The following is a 22,596-nucleotide window of genomic DNA, read 5'->3' as shown; positions in this document are numbered from 1 at the left end:
AGACTTCTCAGGATGTCGCTGGCGATGTCTCCACTGTAATTGGTTGCACCATGTTTGTGCTTTTATATGAAGCCGTAAACCTTGTTTGTCTTTCGTCTTACACTGGCGCCTGTCTTATTGTAAAAATTCTAGGCCCATTCTGATCATATCTTGTTGTTTTACAGATCATGATCGAGTTTTGCCAAGGTGGGGCCGTGGATGCAGTAATGCTTGGTATGTAAACCTTTATTTCGCTCAATTCAGGAATGCTTCCTACCCATAAGCTACAGAACCTATACCACACCAACCCCCACATTGTGAAACCCATGACACAACCCACATCACTGTTGTTTCATGGTTAGGCAAAGGCCAAAGAATTTTTGTTTTTTTGATTCATCTATTTTTTTTTACCAATCTATATATATAAAATTGAATGTATGTCTGTGTGCGTGCGTGCGTGCGTGCATGTCTGTTTGTCCTTTATGCGCTACTACACCATTCATCCGATCGCCATGAAACTTTGGGAAGTTGTTGAGTACACTCCTGGGGAGATTATAGGCATAGTACAACTATCCTACGATAAATGGCGCGTACGAGCGTCGTCGACACTTACGCCCCCCCCCCCACGTAGATCGTTCGATTTCCATCACTGCCACTAATTCTCTCACTTGCCAATGTCGTAGAAACATGAAATTTGGCACAGTCATTGATTATGTCATAAATAGGAAAAGCTAATGGGTCCCAACTCGATTATTCAATTGTAAGCGCCAAAGAATTAGCGTCCAAATTTTACGTACGGAATCTAATTTTCTCGCTTCCCAATGTCATAGAAACGTGAAATTTGGCACGGGCATTGAATATGTCATAAATAGGAAACGCTAATCGGTCCCAACTCGATTATTCAATTCTATGCGCCAAAGAATTAGCGTCCAAATTTTACGTACGGAATCGAATTCTCTCGCTTCCCAATGTAATAGAAACGTGAAATTTGGCACGAGCATTGATTATGTCATAAATAGGAAAAGCTAATGGGTCCCAACTCGATTATTCAATTCTATGCGCAAAAGAATTAGCGTCCAAATTTTACGTACGGAATGTAATTTTCTCACATAGAAACTTGAAATTTGGCACGAGCATTGAATATGTCACAAATAGGAAACGCTAATGGGTCCCAACTCGATTATTCAATTCTATGCGCCAAAGAATTAGCGTCCAAATTTTACGTACGGAAACTAATTTTCTCGCTTCCCAATGTCATAGAAACTCGAAATTTGGCACGAGCATTGAATATGTCATAAATAGGAAAAGCTAATCGGTCCCAACTCGATTATTCAATTCTATGCGCAAAAGAATTGGTGTCCGAATTTTACGTACGGAATCGAATTTTCTCGCTTCTCAATGTAATAGAAACTCGAAATTTGGCACGAGCATTGATTATGTCATACATAGGAAAAGTTAATGGGTCCCAACTCGATTATTCAATTTTAAGCGCAAAACAATTGGTGTCCGAATTTTACGTACGGAATCGAATTTTCTCGCTTCCCGATGTAATAGAAACTTGAAATTTGGCACGAGCATTGATTATGTCATAAATAGGAAAAGTTAATGGGAAGTTGTTGAGTACACTCCTGGGAAGATTACTGGCATAGTACAACTATCCTACGATAGGTGGCGCGTGTGCGAGCGTCGTCGACAGTTATGCCCCCCCAGACAAAGATCGTTTGATTTCCATCTCAAGCACAAAAGCAAAAGGCATTACGAGCAACGGGATGAGTGTTCAACTACAAAATGATGCATCCGCCGAACGTATCACAAGACAATTCCTGGATATTGAGAATGCTGAGGTAAAATAAAAGCTGTGCTGTGATTGGTTGCTATATATTATACCGCTGAGGTAAAATGAATGCTGCGCTGTGATTCGTTGCTATTTTTTATATTGCTGAGGCAGAATAAAAGTTGCGCTGTGATTGGTTGTTGTTTCTCTTACTGCTGACGTAACATGAAAGCTGCACTGTGATTGGTTGTTATATTTTATACTGCTGAGGTAACATATAAGCTGCACTGTGATTGGGTGTTATATATTATAAAGCTGAGGTAACATGAAAGCTGCGCTGTGATTGGTTGTTATATATTATACCACTGAGGTAACCTAAAAAAGCTGCGCTGTGATTGGTTGTTATCTAGATATATAAAAACGAATGTATGTCTGTCTTCGCAGCAACGCGCGACGGGTAAGCTAGTTATAAATACATAATTCCAAGGAGAAGCCCCTACACCTGAAGATCGCTTGCAGTCCAAGAATGTTGTCACGCCACACCTCTGTCTTCTTCAAGATGGCCATATAGCCAGGCACCTCGAAACCCCCCTTTTTCCTTTCAGTTAGGCCAGCTGAATGGACTCCTGCAATTCTCCACCCCCCCCCTTTTTAACACCGCTTTGATACTATACTGTAGGCCATCATTAAAGATATCCAGACCCACCTCTGTTAGATGACCACAATTATACAAAAGCCACTAGAATACCCTTCCATACCCCTATGATGCCCTGCAACTCCACCCAATGTATGTATAAAAGAAGCCATTTCTTGGTTCACTTTGCCCCTGTTCTTGTCTTGTGAGGCTGTATCTCAAGCCTCAAGACTATCTCCAACCATACTATCTGTATACCCGACCTAAAACCCAGAATGCAAACATGCCTATGCATATTTTTGGTCAAGCCTCCCTGTGAAATGGTCCCCAAGTAACCTCCACCCCAAATGCAATTCCAACACTTTTGGTACTCCCAATAATTGAGCCACGTGAACAAGCTTGTCCCACAGACTATTCTATATCAGTCCCCTGAAACTATTCAGTGAACTGAAAATTTATATCTACCCATCACCACTCCTCTTTTCTCGGACCAGAACTCTTCTCCCCATAATGAGACTGCTTCCACCATCAGGAACCGTTCCAGACATGTCACACAAATCAAGCTACCCAGCCAAATAGAGGGCCATCTCTCTGCACACCATTTTTATCTAAGTATGGCCACAAAACCAACAGAAGCTGCTGCATCCGTCTGCAGCTCCAACTCTTCAGAATTCACAGACACATCTTGAAACTTCACCACCCCATTGAATTCCAACAAAAAATTCTCCTATGCAACCAAATCTTCCTTCAAATCCCTGGTAATGCAAACCTGGTGACTAATGTTTGATGTGGTCCAAGCCAGTCTACGATGAAAAGTCTACCTACAGGAATAATGCAGCAGGCAAAGTTAAGCTCGCCTAACAATGGCTGCAACTTCCCCCGTGTCATCTTTTCACTACAAGCCATTGATGGTCAACTGCAATAATCTTCAACTTTTATCCATAGGAAGTCTAGTTATTTCCACCAGTGAATCCACCTCTAATTCCAAAAAAAACTAATCCTGGACATCGGACCGACTGTTTTCTTGGTTGCTGTTGGAATCCCAAAAATCTTGGCTAAACTCAACAACCTAGTTAGCATTAACCTGTACGACCAATCCTGGCCTGGGCCAACACATATAAAAAGTTGTCCAAGTAATGTATAATTCCTTGCTGCTCAGTTCACTGTACTACCCGTACAGCAAAAGTACTAAAGACTTTAAAAGGGGAAAAAAGCACATGACAGTGAGCAACCTTTGGGCAGACATCTACGTAAAACTGCCCCGCTAAACCACAATCCAATAGATGATGGCTATCCAAGTGAACTGGTAACAGATGGAAAGCAGCTAAGAAAAGGTCGGACAAATCCCACTACAAGAGCTGAACTTTACATATGGGGTAAATCCGAATCCCTGTAAATAATGGCGGCGGAGTACAGACTATTATTTATCATGAGTTCAAATGTGATTGGCTAATTCTGAACACAACCGCATCCCCAAATATAAGAGGGTGCTCACACTAATGCAACCACATTATATTAGTGTTATATCTATTTTCCACCCTAAAATATTACAGTGGAATTATACAAATAATGGGTTATATTGAAGGTGAAAATCTGAAATGATTCATCTTTGACTTTTTTTTTAATTTATTTTTTTTAAACATGACAAACTTTTTTATGGGTGTGTAGACTTTTTTTTATGTCCGCTGTATGTTAATCACAGCAGTGTGATCTCTTGGTCTAAGCCAATGTCACAGGATCAGTAACCAGTTTCATTGCATCAGTCAATCGGTTATTTCAAAATGCCTAAAAATCTCTGCACCACCAATCTTCCCAAGGATATTTTAAAGGCCTACTGCCTGCTTTACTATGTGCTTCATACTGTGTACCATGCTTAGAGTTTAATCATTATTTTATTAATGCTTCCTGTTTTATTCAAAATGTGGTTAAAACTTGGACAGGGTTATTGATCTTGCGGTTTTTGTTCTGCTGACAGAATTGGATCGTGGGCTGACAGAAGCTCAGATCCAGGCCATATGCAAGCAGATGTTGGAAGCACTGGCGTACCTCCATAGCATCAAGATCATCCATCGGGACTTGAAAGCAGGGAATGTTCTCTTGACACAAGATGGAGACATCAAGCTGGGTGAGAGCAGCTTTATTTATTGTCCTTGTGGAATGGATTTATCTGATAAAGGGGTCACCTGATAGTTTGCTAAAAAGAGAGTTACTGAAAATGTAAGAAAGCTGTACTCACCTGTACAACTTCCTGCTGATCCAGTACAGATGCTCTAGTAGTAGCTTGCCGGTTTTTGTTAAAAGGCTGCCAGCAATGACGTACCATGCATAAATGTACTGTAGAATGTTTTTTCCTAGCTTAAATATGCACTCACTGATAAAAAAAAAAAATAATGCACGGAGTAGGAGGTGTTAGAATCAAATGACACTTTATATGTGTGAATGTAACGAAGATGTACATAACTAATTACAATATTAGAGAAAATGGCTAAGTTTTGGGGGGAAAACTGTACAATTCAAAGGAGGCTCTAGTACCCTGTTTGGCCAACTCTAGACTAGATACATGACTCTACTATAGAGACATACAGGCTCTGTATGTTTTCCTGCAGTGCATTGGCTCACAGATATTGCAATTGGGCTTCTAGAACCTGCACACTTGTAGTCTGTCAAAGCTGGCATCTCAACAGGTCCCTTAGATGCCTGATTGGAGATAAATCTGCTGACTGGGCAGGACGAGGAAATGTGTCAACCTGGTGCGGAGAAATTGTTGGATCTGCTCATGCTGTCAGCGGATCAAACGATCCTCTCTTCCGTTGGACTATATGGGCTGTCCGGAGCCTCTTCTTACATGTAGGTATGCAAATAAGGAGAACTGTTTCCAAGACCACCTAACAGCTTGGTGAGAACGCTCTAGATGGCAGGTAATTTGTTGACATGACCATCCTGCTTCCCTCATTACAATGATCCGCCTCTTAGCTGGACAAAGTGCCTTTGAAGTGTGCCATAAAGGCATATCTAGTGGTCAACGATCTCTCAGCAAGAGGTATGCTACACAAAAGTAGCCTCTGAGAGCTTTTTTATAGGGCAATTGGGGGGGGGGGGGTAGCACTTCTACGGCCTCTGTGTATACGCTATTGATGTGATGTCCAATTCAATAACTTCAAGAGCCAATTGGTAAAATGTGTTTCAATTAAGGAGTTTTCTATGGAAATACTAGCGATAACCGATCATCAGGATAGGTCATCAATAGTTGATTGATTAGGGTCCTGAGTGTCCGACCCCAGCTGATCAGGTGAGCGCTTGCATGCTGTCAGCACCCCAAATACACAGAGGTCGGAGCGGAAGCCTCCGTGCCAACCTCTGTGTAGTGGCTGGCTCTTGAAACTGCAGGTACGGCTCTCGTTGAAATCCCACTACATGGCAGGTCCACAAAAATAGCCAGTGCCACGGCACTCACAGTACAACACATATTCAGTGGGAGGCAAGCTGCATGCAAAGCCACTTAATGGCGACCTGAGCCCAGAGTCTCCACATATATCCAAGGCAAAAGAATTGTAGAAAGTGGCAGCAGACTACCATCAATGCTGCCACTTACTACATGGGAGAGACTTCCGCTCCAAATACACAAAGGTCGAAGGGGAAGCCTAGGCAACGACCTCTGTATAGTGTCTGGCGCTTGTAACTGCAGGCACAGCTCCCATTAATTTCCCTAGAAAACCCCTTAAAGCAAATTGGAAGCGAGTTTCACCGGTGTTTTACCCATTGAATAAAAGCATACAAAGCATGGTTACTGGCAAATCATTTCCCAGGAAAACTTGAATACTGTGAACCATGCCTCTATGCCAACAAGGTTACATCGCCGGACTCAGCAAATCACCTACTTTCAGCCCATAGGCTTAGCTTATAGGACTAAAAGTAGGTGAAGGACTTTTTAAGCTGTTTTCTTAAAGGGAACCAGTCAGCTTAAATATGCTGTCCAAACTGCAGGCACCTTGTTATAGAGCAGGAGGAGCTGAGCAGACTGATATCGTTTTATGGGAGATGATTCAGTATAACCTGGGTTTTCATTCATTTAAACCTCCTCTTCATATTCTGAGATGAACAGTCCAATGGGCGGTGAGATCAGTGATTGCATACCGAAATAGCTGTAACAGTCATACAAAGGTGATAAATCCATCACTTTATTAGTAATCAGTGCATAAATCCAGATAGCTTCAATGAGTCTGCTATTTTCTTGCAACTGTAATCCTGTAGTTAGAGGCCCATAAAGGTTTATACTCTTGTACATCCATATTTTTTCTTTGACTACAAAGCCTGGAGTCCTTATTGGACATTGGAATATACAGTAGCATTATTATATGGTAAGGAGGTCTTGGTTAATGCACTGCCAGGATGAAATCTAATGAAGTTGGGTAGTTGTTCATAGGGTTCCATTGCCATTACAGCCTAGATTTCATATATTCACTGTCTTTTGCTGTCTGTACCAGCATTAAAGTGCCTTTTGCTAGTCCTTACCTTTGCTGAAGCTGAAGTTACATTGCCATGCCTCAAACAAACAGGGCATTGAGTGCAGCTATTTGTTATGTCACTAACTTAATACTCTTGCTTAGAACAGCTTGACTGCAGTGGAGCCGTTTTATGCAATCAAAGAACTAACCTTTTTTTTTGCCAAGAGGCTATTAGTTTAATTGTAATCCTTTTTAGTTGAAGTGGAAATATCCTGTGAGGCCCAACACTTTATATTTAGCTAATGCTGCTGGTGTATGAGAAAGATGCAAACCTAGAAAAAGGAAACTTCTTGTTCAGAAGGTGTTCTGCCAAACTTTCTGAGGGGACATTTGTTCTGTAAATTGCTTTAACCCTCTGTTCTGTGGTTGTCCAAATAGAAATGTCCAAAAATAGACACTGAAAAATATATATTAATATATTGGCTCTTTAAAGGAATAGGCAACATTTTGAGTGACTTATTTTAATACAAGACAGAATTTCTTTTAAGCAGATCATGTCTCGCTCTCCGATCACTAAAGATTTGAGCAAAAACAGATTTGAGTTTTTCACTCAGTCAAATTCTCCACTACTCTATTTGGGTTACCTCCCTGCAAAAATCCTGCATTTTATAACCTACCTCTAATAGATCGGTTGTATTGGAAACCATTGATTCTAATAGAAGCATTCAGATGAAGGAATTTTAGACGCGCTAAATACTCACACCAATCAAAGATAGGACATGCGATAGGACTGCATTTAATACTCGCATCTAAGGTCCGTGGTGCAAGAAAAGATAGGACCTGACTAGAGATGAGCAAACGTACTCGTCCACGCCCCTTTTTCGCCCGAGCGCTGCGATTTTCGAGTACTTCTGTACTCGGGCGAAAAGATTCGGGAGGTGACGTGGGTGAGTGGGGGGTTGCGGGGGGGGAGAGGGAGAGAGAGAGGGCTCCCCCCGGCGCCCCCCCGAATCTTTTCACCCGAGTACGGAAGTACTCGAAAATCGCGGTGCTCGATCGAGTAATTACTCGAAACGAGTACGTTCGTTCATCTCTAGACCTGACCTATCTTTGGTGTGCTTTCCGTGGACTCCTATGGGAGCTGGAAAATGCACCTCCGACTGTGTGAACGAGCTAATTAAAATAGCTGGAGATCACCCGTTCACGCGATATGAATGGCGCAATCTTTTCATGTGCCTATACTGTTCTAAAACAGTGGTCATGTGACTGAGGCCTAAGGGTCCTTTTACACAGTGATTGTCGGGCTCTTAAGCGCCCAACGGTCATTCCAGCAGTTTTCTCTCCTGTGCTTTCACGTAAGAAGGATGATCACTTACTGAATTGAAACAGAGCGGACTGTAGATCGCTTCTGGCCACCTGCCTCCATTCACAGTAAACGGGCAGTCTTTCATGGATAAACGACTGCCTGTTTACACATTCAATCACTGGCAGCGGTTACACAGAACGATAATCCATCTGTGTAAAAGGTCCCTAATGCATGACTGTCAACACCATTGTTGTTATCGTGCTTTTTGTAACTGGATAGCCAGTTTGCATTCAAGTGCGGATAGTGTGTAGCAACCCCCCCTCCCCCCAAAAACAAAGAGAAATAATTAAAGGGGTTGTCTCGCGGCAGCAAGTGGGGTTCAGCACTTCTGTATGGCCATATTAATGCACTTTGTAATGTACATTGTGCATTAATTATGAGCCATACAGAAGTTATTCACTTACCTGCTCCGTTGCTAGCGTCCCCGTCGCCATGGATCCGTCTAAATTCGCTGTCTTCTGGCATTTTTAGACGCGCTTGCGCAGTCCGGTCTTCTCCCTGGTGAATGGGGCCGCTCGTGCCGGAGAGCTGGTCCTCGTAGCTCCGCCCCGTCACGTGTGCCGATTCCAGCCAATCAGGAGGCTGGAATCGGCAATGGACCGCACAGAGCCCACGGTGCACCATGGGAGAAGACCCGCGGTGCATCGTGGGTGAAGATCCCGGCGGCCATCTTGGTAAAGGAAGAAAGAAGTCGCCGCAGCGCGGGGATTCGGGTAAGTAATAAACTTTTTTTTTTTTAACCCATCCCTTGGGTTTGTCTCGCGCTGAACGGGGGGCCTATTGAATTTAAAAAAAAAAACTGTTTCGGCGTGAGACAACCCCTTTAACTGCACGATTTTTTAGCAGAACACCAAGCATATGGCTGGCTTGGAAAGCAGCTTCGAACAGTGTGGGTTTTTTGGTTTTTTTTTAAAAGCCTCTCGTGCTAAATGATAGATAAAGTTGGCACAACCTTGTGATCTGCTGAGTATGATGGCATGGCTCCCCACCCATCCCTAGAAGGAAGTACAGCAGTGTTTGTTTCGAAAAAAACTGTTCTCCCATTCTATCCCCACTTAAATTGCTTGTGCTGCAAATGTCCCCACAAGTAGTGATGCTACATCCGAATACCATTACTCACTATCGTGGAAAAACGTCTTTAAGGAAATGTTTACATGTAGAAGAAATGCTGTGGAATTTACGCAGTGGAAAACGCTGCAACATTTCAGCTTCCAAAACGGAGTCAAAATCCGCACAGTCACTTCCACATGACCTGAACAGTGGTACTGCACTCTCTAGAGGCCACTAGGTGCCTAGTGAAGGAAGCGCGGAGAACACTAAGACTGCGGCGGTGAGAAGAGCACGAGATCTTCTGAAATCTGCTGTGTAAGTGTAGCTGATTTTAGAGTCAACATCCACACAGATGCTGCTGTCTGCACAGCTGTTTGATTAATCAAATGCTGGGCTCTGCAAACAGCTTCTGGAGGTCCTTTTACATGCAAATGAAGATGATTGCGTTAATGGCCATTAAACACTTTATGCAAATAACTCACAAAATCTTTCAGTCTTTTGCTTGTAAATTGGCCTTTATTTTGCCATTCCTGATGCATTCTAGATTAGTTACTGATATATAGAACAAGTGCTGCACAAGTTTAGCTACAGAGAAGTCCAATGCTTGTCTTATGTAATGGTTATGTAGCGTTCGGCAGGTCTTATCTTGACAGTAACCTCTAATTTCATGGCCGCTGAGGCTGACCAGTGTGGTTTACGCCACAGTTGTGTTTTGTATATGGGGACATACAATGACATGGCTGCTCACTTCTGCTGTGAAACTACAAATGTAAACCATCGAGTCAGCCGAGGAAGGGCTTGTGGAAGCTGAACTGTTGGAAATTAAGCAATCATAGATTTTTGTGGTCATAAACTATTCATTAGTGGTTGTGTTAACCAGCCATGCAATTGCTTGCCTACCATAAAGTAGTATTTGTCCGTTAAATATAAAGTAGCTTCCATGCAGTTTTTAAAGTGACCCTCCTAACCCAAGACAAAATGTTGTCACAGGACCACAGGGGGTGGGTATGTTATCTGCTGTTGATCTTATGTACCTTGGTTGCTCTAGTCCGCCCTTTCTGGGCTCAGTCATTCAAGATGGCCATGCAAACTTTAAACTACCTAATGTGCGCTGTGCACTGTTCTCTGGTTGGCCACAGCTGATCATGTGAGTATTACTGGTCCATCAGAGCAGATATATGAATTGATAGTCAAATAACCATGTGGATTAGGCAGCCATATTGTAGGTTGGAAAAGGGACCCATAACTGGTGGCTTGCAGGGACCATAGCACAGTAGACCAACATCAGGTAATATAATTACCCCAGGCATAGCATATAAAACAAATTGAAGATAAAATATATATATATCAACATTTTGTCATTGATTTTAAGAGTATTAGACAATAATAGAAATAATTAATGAAAGCAAACCTTAGCATGCATAAAAGAAATAGTTTTCAAAAAAACAAATACAGATGAGGATTAGAAAAAAAACAATTAAAATAATTAAATCACAATAAATAGGTATTAACCAATTGTTATTGAAAACTTGTTTTGCATGCGCTAACAGTAATTATGGGACAGCCCCTATAATGCTTGTGTAGAACATTCTGTGCCCAGGGATCGGGAAGGGGTGCACCGCTGCTTAAGCTATTTGATACACACCAAGCACATCGGTAGTCTACGCTGCTGTGATTGGCCAGCACGGCTCATATGGGCTCTGTTCATACTATGCTTTTGTCAGCAGTTCTGGTTTCTGGTATACTGAACAGAAAAGAATGGTGTACTTGGCATAATTGTTCTTGCTGTCGGAGGGAAAAAGAAAACAAAAACAAAAAAAACAGCCCCCTGACATACACCTTATACAACGCGTTATAAGTTAATGGGGACTAATAAATGTCTCTTTGAGAAGGAGTTATCCAGTATGGTTGTGTTGACTCTGTAATGAACAGAAGCCATGATGCTGGTGTGAACAGAGACTAAATATGTTTGTAAATCTAATATTCATTGACTTTTTAGAACTAATTTCCACTGTGGATCAGTAAATTGATAGTCCACTTCTCCCCTTCTTTGCAGCGGATTTTGGTGTGTCAGCCAAGAATGCAAAAACTTTACAGAGGAGAGACTCCTTCATAGGAACCCCTTACTGGTACGTTGTGATGTCCTACTCTCAGTATGTAAATGGGGATGGAGCATAGAGTGGACTGGACAGGTAGGCTGGGATTTTCGGATCAAGAAATCTAGGAAGGACACGTTTTGGGATTATTTTTCTCATTTTAGACGCTCAAACGTGGCAGATATTTTTTAGCTGTACAAATTTTTAGCTGTTTTTTTCCTTTTTGTGCATTTTAACTATTTTGGACAGGATAAACTACATAAACTCTAAGAACATGAATGTGTCTCCTGTTTAACCCTACAGAGAGGATTTATATAGTCTCAATGGCCCTTCAGTCATAGAATAGTGCTGGTTACTCTCCTTTCTTTCTGTTAAATATCAGGCTGACCACATATATTAGTTTGTGTCGCCTGTATAAGGGTATGCTTATATTGAGAACTACTAAATGTTTTCCTTATGTAGAGCTGATGTAAGTGGAGAACTATCTTGGTAGAAGGCTAAAGAAAAAATGTTTAGAATGAAAAGCCTTGAGGAATGTGAGATACCGCCCTTATTTTAAAGGTGTTGTTGTAGAATCACCAGTCCTGTGGTTATGCAATAACTTTTTGATCAGTAGGGGTTTGCTGAGACCCCTGCCAATCCAAAGAATGGGGTTAAGGTGTCCCCTGTCCTCCAGCAGCCTCAGCAGTCAGGAGGAGACTGACTGGAACCATGGTCAAGCATGGTTTCAATGCTACTGACAGAGGTAGACTAGCAGCAAGCACTTGGGAATTTTCATCAGCCTCATTGAAATCGATGGCGTGCCAATCATGCATGCTCTGCACTCCATTCATGATAGGCAGAGGTGGGAGTGGGGTGGGGGGACTCCTCTTCTCGAGATCTTGGCAGTGAGATCCTCACTGATCAGCAAGTTAGCCCCTATCCTGAATCTGGTACAGCCCTTTTTTAAAGTGCACCTTCAATGAATATTTTGTTTAGGTTGGAAGGCTTTCGGTGATAGTGCTGTTTCATATGAACCTGGGACAGGTTTGCCTATTTCCCCACCTGTGATTTGACGCGAAGTCCGAGTAATGAAGGTAGGCCATGCTGGCCTCTCCTTGCCGAGCTGTCAGCGTGTAGACTGACAGCACTCTACTTATACACAAAAGCTGTCACTTTGCATGATGTGGGTGGGCAGAGGCCGGTGTGGCCATTCTCCATGACTCGTTACTCATCTCGAAGTCCAACTTACATGGGGGTAATGAGCAAAGCTGTCCCGGGATCGTGCTGCCGCCTGTTCGGGCAGCATAAACTTGGTGACAGAATCCCTTTAACAGCTCCTTTCAGACAGGCATGCTGAATGCCCCATAATATACATCATACTTGTGTATTAAAGCATGTTGATATCCAGATGTACGAGGAATGTTTTTCATCAACATATTTTACATACTGACAGCTATTCCCCTTCTGACTGCTTCTTCAGCTATAACCGTCTTAACTCATCAGGGACTGTACAGAAGTGGTGAGAAGTATCTTATTTAACCATATCCTCTTCTGTTCCCAGGATGGCCCCTGAAGTGGTCATGTGTGAGACGATGAAAGATGCTCCATATGACTACAAAGCTGACATTTGGTCTTTAGGAATAACGCTCATTGAAATGGCTCAAATTGAGCCACCACATCATGAGCTTAATCCCATGCGGGTGCTTTTGAAAATTGCCAAATCGGAGCCGCCCACCCTCGCTTATCCTTCAAAGTGGTAAGTGTTCTGACTTTAGTTAACGACCATGGCAGAGTTATTCACAGCTTCGTATACTTATATTAAAACACATTCCAGGCGCTTTTTTTTTTTTAGAACTTATTTTTGTAGTGTTTTTTTTTTTTTTTTTTAAGAAATCTGCTTCCTATTAGTGATTGTTGCTGGACAGAAAACACACACCAGGGCTGAGTAGTATAGTCTGTATGTACACTGAATGACCAATGCAGGAATTCATCGTGGCACAGCTTCCACTAGGTGTTCAGATCCTTCTACAGGAATTTTGGAACACGCGGACAGGAAGCGTCTTGAAGTTGCTGCAGATTCTATGAAGGCACTGATGGGTTCTGAACAGCTGCCAGGAAGGGTTCAGCAATTCATGCTGCTTACATCAGATTTGGATTCCCTCTAATCAGCATGGTGAAACATATGTCTCTGTTCATCTGACCAGGCAATGCTTTTCCACTAATCAGTAATCCAATTTTTGTATTCTTTTGTCCACCGGAGTCTTGCCTTTGTCTGTCTCCTAGAAAAGTTATAAAAGCACCAGCTTAAGGTTGCGTGTTCGGACATGTTGGATAAAGCACCGGAGTTGTATTTAGCTGCAATTTGCATGACTGTTTGTTAGAATAGTTCTTGACATCCATGTGGCACCGCTGAAGTGCAGTCCTAAGCTCTTGCTCATGGCCTGAAGGTTGCGGATTCAATCCCCACATGGTTCAGGTAACCGCTCAAGGTTGAGTCAGCCTTCCATCTTTCCGACGTCAGTAAAATGAATACCCAGCTTGCTGGGGTGGTAAAAAATGACTTGGGAAGGCAATGGCTAACCACCTCGCAAAAACAATCTGCCAAGAAAACGGCACTGTGACGTCACCCTAGCGGTCAGTCATGACTCGGTGCTTGCACCAGGGGACTTGACGTTTTATCTTCTAGATATCCTCCTCTGACCCCCTTTAGTCGACAAGTTGTTCAAATTCACAGGATCCTTTTTTGCTGGATGTTTTTTTTCCTCGTTTACACCATTGTTTTGTATGCGCTCAACACACTTGCATGAGAAAACCCCACAAGGTTTTTTTAAATACTCACCTTTGCTTGTTTAGCACCGATGAAAAGGCTTCAATCAAAGTCACTTAAATTGCTGGATTTTCCCACTCTGAGTCACACTGAAACTGACCCCTAAAAAACTTGCTCACAATTTTATGTTGCACTTGTCTGATTTCCATACAGGGAAGCTCCAATTGTGAAACGGCAGGTTTCTCTAAAAAAGTGGCTATTCAGGGTAGAAATTAAAGTTCAGTACCTACAGACAATAGTCTCCACATAGTTTACAATTTGGCCCTATAAAGTTGCTTTCCCTAAAAATATCTTTTCTACTTCCGTTTATAAATTCAGACAATCGGTATGTTTGGATCTTTGACAACTCTCTCAAACCCCTGATGTCAAGTGTTGATCAGAACTGGTGCCAAACCTGCTAGGGAAATGAGTAACTGGAAAATAAGTGCTTCATGTCTTTTTCAATATGTCCCTGTCATATTGTATCTGTAATGACATCACCAACTGTTGTGTTGTTGAAAGGTCTCAGGAGTTCCGGGACTTCCTGAAAACGGCTCTTGATAAGAATCCGCAGACCAGGCCAAGCTCCATGCAACTGCTGGAGGTGAGCCAAGCGCCTTCCAACAATAAGTATTAGCAAGACGATTACTTTGTTTTTGCAAATTGTTTTTCCTTCATGCTGTTCTTTTCATGTATATACCTGGTTTCTTTTGGGGTTTTAACAACTAAAATTTTAACCCTTTTCAATCCACTGTCTGACGTCTTCAGACATTCTGATTGAAGGCTGTACAGCTCTGATGTCGGAAGACGTCCGTCGGGGTATTCTTACTGTATATTACTGGCAGCTCTGTTTGGGGCCTCTCCAACATGTCCCATACCACAGTACTGGCTCTAGCCAGCAGATGGTGCCATTGTATAATGGCAGAAAAAGAAAGCCCCCTAGGAAACCCTGAATCCAAAATTGGATCGCAAAGGGTTAATATTGGTCTCAAATCACTCTTCATAACGATGATGATAATGCAGACTTTAATCTGCAGTATAGTGTCTCCAAAAGATGTCTGTGTGATATATAAGGTTGCTGCCCCATGTGTCTTCATGCCAAGCACAATTGATGGCATTTTGGTGTACTTTTTGCATTAGTCTGACATCCATAGTTGGACAGAAAAATGCTTCACGCAACTACTTGCTATTCGGCATCCAGCATCAAAACTGATATGTCATAAACTGTCCCACAGAAAGCCATTGGATTAGTTCTGGCATCAGTTTCTCTCTAGCCGTTTACTACAGCACTCAAAGGGTTAAAAAAAAAGGGGGAACTGCCGACATATGGTTATCCAGCCTAACACTGAGAAGGACATAAGCATAGTAATGGCCAGTAAACGGAATTGTAGCAGCTAGTGTCAGGCTGCTGCTGCCAAGACTAAAAAGCTCATGAGCTGCATCCAAAGGGCAAGAAAGTCATAGAGCTGTAACGGGTTCATAAGTGGACAACCAAAGTAATTAATGGAATGGCTGGACCTCAGTGCATAGAAAGATTAGCAAAATTGGAGTTGCTGTGTGTAGTTAGGGAAAAAAATGGCTGATTGGTGACTTGGTAACTATGTATAAATATAGAAAAGTTAATACAGAGATCAATCTGATAACTATTTATAACTATTACTGTAATGAGGGCCTCCACTACTTCTAGAGGAAAGCAGATTTCTGCACCAATATAGAAGAGGTTCTTTACTGTAAGAGCAGTGAGAGTTGAACTCTCTGCAACATGATGTGCTGGTTAATTCATTGAAAGAGTTTAACAATGGGCCTGGCTGCCTTTCTTGAGCATATTACAAGTTGTGGTTACTAGATTGCTGAGATGGGAATATAAGCGGTATGCTTCTAAGGCTCCAAGAGTGTCCCATCTGCTGTTTAGATTGACAGTCATTGAAAGCCCGGGAGGTTCTTCACTTTGAAAGCTTTGACAAAACCTTTGTGCAGGGGTGAAAAAGCTGACCTCAACACAAGTTTGAAAGATCTAGTGGTTAAAAATATAACACATATATAGTAAAAAAAATCATAAAGTGGTCAGGAAATATCCTTTGTCAGATGTACATCTTATTTTCAGGACTATGTAATCTAAAATATTTTCACTCTTTCTTCTTGCTCAGCATCCATTTGTGAACAAGAAAGTTAACGGTAACAAAATTTTGCGGGCGCTTGTGGCAGAGGCGAAAGCAGAAGTTCTAGATGAGATAGAAGAGAATGGTGAGCTGGAGGAAGAGGAGTCACCAGATCCATTGTCTGTAAGTTGTTTTTTGTGTACTTCGCTGGACTTTTATATTGATGAGCTAACCTTCTGATAGCTCGTCTGTATCATATCACCGGTGATCTGACTCTTGGCAACCCTGCCGATCAACTGTAAGAAGTGGCTGTGACAATCACACCAGTGCTGTGACTTTATTGTGTACTAGGCACAGCTTCATATTGTCCATTGCTTAACCACTGCGCTTGGTATTGCAGCTCAATCCCATTCACTTGAGTTGGGACTAAGTTACAGAAAGGCAACGATGACCAATGAACATGACGCCAAAGAGGCTACAGCACTCAGCCACGCAGCGCAGGCCACTCAAACAACTGATCAGCATGAGTTCCGGGAGTCAGACCAACATCATTTAGATGTTGATAATCTATCCTGAGTATATAGGTCATCAATATTTTAAAGGCTATGTACACCTTTGCACTTTGAGTTTTAAAAGGTGTTTTTTGAACTGAAGACTTTTTTTTTTTTTTTAATTTAGTTTTCATTAATTTTTGATTAGTTGAGTTCTATGCTTGTATTCTTTTCCAAGTTACTGGAGGACTGAAATCTTGGCATATTCTGTCAAAGTAAATGAACAGCTCCTTCCCTAGCCCGCTCCTCTGTTGAACGTCCATTCACTGCCTTGCCACCGAGTCATTACAGAGGGCTGTATGACAGTGCTTGGCGATGATGGCGGAGATCAGGACGACAGAAAGCAGAGAGGGCTGTAATTTTATTCTGGGTGAATTTTTTTACTTTTATCATTGATGGGGGAACGGACCAGCAACTACTCACAGTATTCCTCCATCCTCTGTAGTATTGAGTGGACAGAGTGGATATGCTACACAGCTTTTGAAAGGGGAGGGGGGCTCAGCTTCTTTGTATTTGAGAGCCAGCTGATCAGTGCTGGGAATGCCCTTTAGCCAGAAACTTGAATTATGCTTTTTAAATGTATGAAAAGGAAAACTCAGTGCCAAAATAAAAACTAAATAAATAAATTATATATTTTTTTTTTTGCAGGGACTAAGGATAAGTATGTATTGATTTTTCATGCACAGAGGTTTCCATAGCCTTTAAGTCCTAGATAACCCCTGTAATGCTGTTTTCCTCATATACTATATGGCAAATACTTCATGGGTCTCCTTTATATTCTATTTTCTTTATATTAGCCACCTTCAAAGAATGACGGCCAGTACTCGTTTGATGTGGAAAAGGGCAAGTCGAATTACACACAGCCCACAAGCAACGGTCTAAAATCTAATGAAGACCAGTCAGATGACCAAAGCCCAGACAGCACCATAAGCAGCAAACCTGACAGTATAAAGTCATCTGAGAACGTTGCACAGAACCTCAGTGGTGAAGAACAAGTGAAACCTGACATCATCATTATTAACCCATTACTTCCCCCTGAGATAAGGAATAATTCAACAACTGAGAATCACATTCTGGACACTGGGAAAGACAATAGGCCGTCGGTATCGAATGGCCATAGGCCAAAGAGCAACCACCATGATCATCTGTCTGCAGATTCTATTCACAATGGAAGTTTTGACTCTCCGTTCCGTTTCTTCAGCAGTCGATCTAAAAGGGATTCTGATTCAGGCAGTAACTCTGCTTCTGACAGTATGGACCTCAGTATCAACCTGTCAGCCGATCTATCCATTAATAAAGAAACTGGTACTTTGTCAGTTAGGGTAAGTTGACTCCTATCATGTCCATACGTTCATGATGTACAAGAATAGTCTAGTTATCAAAAAACAACCTGCTTCTAAATAGAAAACCTAGAGAGTTATATGGTTTATCTTGAAGACCAGAGGTAATGTATGCCTATTCCGTCTCGGATCGGAAATTTTACTACGCTTTAAAATGTCAATGCCCAAAAATTGCATCTATATGTGCTAATTGTGCAGCTCTTTCCTATATCCAATTTGCTCCAGTAATAGCCTAAACCCTTTCCGTTCAGTCACATGACCTTTAATACCTTCCTTTCAGCTATATACATCCTCACTGCATATATGTCCAATGCAATTTGGACATGTATTGATGTCCAGAGCATGTACTATGTATGTAGCAGGTTCAGGATCTGAGTCCGCTTCATACACAGCCGTGAAGAAAAAATGGCATCAAAAACTTGTATGTACTTCTAAATGGTACCAGTAAAAAAAAATAAAAAAAAAACCTACAAAAAAACTAGCCCTGACACAAGCTAGTCAATCGAAAAATTATAGGTTCAAAAGATAACAGAGTGCAATTTTATTTTAATTGGCATTGTATTTTTAAGTAGCACTATATAAATTTGTCATCGCTGTAATCATACTGACCCACAGAATAAACATGTAACTTTTACTGCATCATGAACATTGCAAAAACCATCCCGTCCTCCAAAAATGGTGTAATTGCATTTCACCACAATTAGAAATGTAAGTTTTTGTAATACATTATATGGTACTTTTAAAAATACCATTGAGAAATGCACATCCCACAAAAAAACAAGCCCTCATGTAGATATGTCACTGGGAAAATAAGATGGGATTTTTTTGAAAATGGGATTACTAAAGCTGCAGGAGGTGACCTGGACGCAGGAGCATCAATGACCCTTGGTCATAAAAGGGTTATTGTAATCTGGTATCTATGTTGGATTTAATTTCTTCCACACTAAACTACTTGACACACCATTTTTAATGGACTTCAGTAGGATGTAGTAGAGAAGAGGGCATACAATACATGAAGACAGATTTAATCTGACTGGGTTTTCTTATGGAAAATTGTATCTAGAGAAATATCTTAAGGTCCATTTACACACACAGATATCTTTCAAAAGATTAAAAGATCAGCGATCGTTTTGCATAAAAGTACTAATAGGCACTAATTGCTATTAGTACTTATCAGCTTCATTTGCATGCACATGAACTTCTGGGAGTTGTTACAGAACTCAGCAGGAGGTCGGAGTTCTGTAATTAGCTGTATTGTTCAGCTGCAGGTTTCCCTTGGAGAATTCAGCACCATGGACAGCAGACACAGCATGGGTCCTGTTAATTGGCTGTTCTTCTGGCCAGGGTGGGAACTGAGAACAGCTGTAACAATGTTAGCAGCTGTAATCAGCTCTCCCTGGGCTGAACACAGCGTGCAGTCCTGCTAATCAGCTGTTCTCAGTTTTTACACTTGCCATCAGAACAGCTGATTAGCAGGACTGCACGCTGTGTTCAGCCCAGGGAGAGCTGATTACAGCTGCTAACATTGTTACAGCTGTTCTCAGTTTTTACACTTGCCATCAGAACAGCTGTAACAATGTTAGCAGCTGTAATCAGCTCTCCTCTGGCAGAACACAGCATGCGGTCCTGCTTATCAGCTGTTCTGCTGAAATGAGGGTTTTCAAGCAGAACTGAAAACCGTTGTTCGGCAGAAGACTGAAAGATGGGCACATTTAGACAGAGTATCGCTCAAAAGACAACCTTTGAGCGAATTTTGAGCGATAATCGTTGTCTGAATGGGGCTTTACATTTGCCTTGCCCCTAGTATGTTTTTACGTAAAGTAACACAGAATATAATATAGAAATCCAAATTTGTTCTTGCTTACATCTACATCCAGCATAAGAGACCCTGCCAAATCAGAAATTGCCCCAGACAAGCATTTCCTTCCAACCACACTTTATAGTTGGCATTACACAACCACGCTTTCTAGTTGGCATTACACATCCCAGCAGGAAGCGTTTTCCTGCCATGCACTAAACCTGTTTTTCATCACTCCAGAGTGGTAGTGTGCTTTACCTCGGCCTAGCTTGTGCTTGGCATTGCCCGCAGTAATCTCAGACCTGTCTGCAGCTGTTCAGCCATGAAATCCAAATCGATGATGCTCCCAATGAACCGTTGTTGTGCTGCTGTGGCTTTGCTCAATAGTTGGTACTTGGTAGCAGGTGTAGCAACCAAGAACAGATCAGTAAATGCTTATTGCTTTAGCATTCTATGAGTTTATGTAGCTTCAGAGCTGAGTGGTTTTTATCCCTAGATAACGCTGACCAGGGGCAGAAAGTTCACAAAGCAAATTAGAAAAGTGGCATCCTAGGACATCCCTAACTCATCAGCACAATCCATTCAACTTCAAACATCAATCTAAGGAGAGTGCATGGCTGTGTGCTTGATTTTATGTACATGTGGCCAGGGGTGTAGCTAAAGGCTCATGGGCCTGGGTGCAAAAGTTTATCTTGGGGTCTCCCAACTTCTCTTAACCCCTTAACGCAGAGGCGTAACTTGAAGCTCCTGGGCCCCAATGCAAGACCTGTAACAGGGCCCCCAACTATAATGCTTTATTCATAGTACTGGGCTCCCTATATGGAGAGGAGAGGCTTTATGGGCCCCCTAAGGGTCCTGGGCCCGGGTGCAACCGCATCCTCTATAGTTTACGCCAGTGTATGTGGCTGAAATAGCCCAATCCACTAACAGGTGCTCACATGCCTTTGACTATTATAGTGTGTTTTTTCAGAATTACATAGCAGCATTGTCACTGATAAATACGCTAATGGTTCAACTTTTTCATTTATAAAAATGTCAAGATGTTAGAAAATATGGCTTTTGTACTGGCAATAGACAGCAAGCCGAGGTCTAGAACCAGGTTAGCTGTCATTGCTGGACCGAGCCGTGCGCTTTTTAGGTTTACTAAAGTGTAAATGATTCATCCGGGTTGCTGGCTCCTCACCTCCGCATCCTGGAACTGGTCCACCAACCTGAAGTGTTCCCACCATGTGACTTCACAAACCGTGTCTGATCAGTAACAGAGGACACGGGCCAGAGGCATCCAGGAATGTTACTCTGCCCAGCAGCGGCATCTAGTTTCATAGTATGAAACTATTTCATCAGTCAGCCTCTTCCCCTAATAAGCTGTCTCAAGTAAACCCCCAGATGAAAGCTGATTTTCTGGAAAAGCACCAAATTTTTTTCAAACATTTTTTTATTTTTTATTTTTTACAGCAAAAACCTCTCGTCAAATGCAGGGAAATGTGAAATGCACTATAAAAAGTGCGTGTGTCAACTCGGTTTTCTCATTTCCCCTTGTTAATAGCATATGTACCTGCACACAGTTCTAACCCTTTGGCATGAATTATACTGTCAGATTAAGTAGTGACACACCCAGTTGTCAATTTATTCATTTACTTCCACATCACTTGACTAGCAGTGCTCACTAGTGCTCGCCTGGGGATGGGGTGCGCTGCCAGCCAGCTGCGCTCTGGAAGTATAGAGAGCTGAGGGGAGCGCTGTAGATGCTGGATTCAGCAGCAGATAAGCGGATGATCCCTACTAGAGATAAACGAGCATACTCGGTAAGGCAATATACTCGAGAGAGCATCGCCTTTTTCGAGTTCCTGTTGGCTCGTCCCTGAAGATTCAGGGGGGCCGCGGGGGTGAGCGGGGGGTTTGGGAGGGAGAGAGAGAGGGGGATCTCTCTCCTCCCCGCCCCCCCCCCCCCCGAATCTTCAGGGACGAGTCAGCAGGTACTCGAAAAAAGCGATGCTCTCTCGAGTATATCGCCTTACCGAGTATTCTCGCTCATCCCTAATCCCTACTCAAAATCCGCACTTTATACCGAACTGTATACCGTCCTCTCTTGTGTTAATTACTTTACATAATTTTGTATCATCTGCAAATATTGATATTTTACTGTACAATACTTCTACCAGGTCATTAATGAATATATTAAAAAGAATAGGACTCAGTACCGCCCCCTGTGCTACCTCACTAGTAACGATGACTTAGAGTATGTACCATTTATATCCCCCCTCCGCTCTCTATCACTGACCAGTTACTTACCCACTTCCACACATTCTCACCTAGACCAAGCATCCTCATCTTATATACCAGCTGTATATAAAGTAACAAGTGACGGGGCTCTCTACAGGCTGCCGAACTTTGGCTTACAGAATTGATTTTCTGTGGTTATTTGGAAAACAATGAAGCAGTTTTGTTGCCAATCACAATATTAGAGAATTGTGTATACTGTTTGTAAAAGGGGGAATTGTGTTCTTTCTCTAGGAGTCTCGCCTTCACAACAAGACCTTGAAACGCACCAGACGATACGTAGTGGATGGTGTGCAAGTGAGTGTCACAACCTCCAAGATCATCGGAGATGATGATAAGAAGGATGAGGAGATGCGCTTTCTCAGGTATGTAGGACTTTACTCTTAATGTTCTGTA

At 42.2% G+C, this 22,596-nt stretch overlaps 1 protein-coding gene across 1 annotated transcript in view; it reads left to right on the top strand.

Annotated features, from left to right (window-relative positions):
* The window catches only part of STK10 (serine/threonine kinase 10), a 98,462-nt gene that overhangs the window by 57,923 nt on the left and 17,943 nt on the right, over positions 1 to 22,596 (top strand). Inside the window, exons 3-10 of the mRNA XM_066591285.1 lie at positions 165 to 213; positions 4,363 to 4,512; positions 11,305 to 11,377; positions 12,888 to 13,082; positions 14,655 to 14,736; positions 16,280 to 16,414; positions 17,580 to 18,104; positions 22,435 to 22,565. Of these exons, the coding sequence (XP_066447382.1) occupies positions 165 to 213; positions 4,363 to 4,512; positions 11,305 to 11,377; positions 12,888 to 13,082; positions 14,655 to 14,736; positions 16,280 to 16,414; positions 17,580 to 18,104; positions 22,435 to 22,565 (1,340 nt within the window). The remainder of the gene's footprint in view (positions 1 to 164; positions 214 to 4,362; positions 4,513 to 11,304; positions 11,378 to 12,887; positions 13,083 to 14,654; positions 14,737 to 16,279; positions 16,415 to 17,579; positions 18,105 to 22,434; positions 22,566 to 22,596) is intronic.

The sequence above is a fragment of the Eleutherodactylus coqui genome, chromosome 2, assembly GCF_035609145.1.
Source record: "Eleutherodactylus coqui strain aEleCoq1 chromosome 2, aEleCoq1.hap1, whole genome shotgun sequence".
Lineage (NCBI taxonomy): Eukaryota > Metazoa > Chordata > Amphibia > Anura > Eleutherodactylidae > Eleutherodactylus > Eleutherodactylus coqui.
Note: the sequence above shows the minus strand (reverse complement) of the source record. Positions and strands in the feature narration are given on the sequence as shown.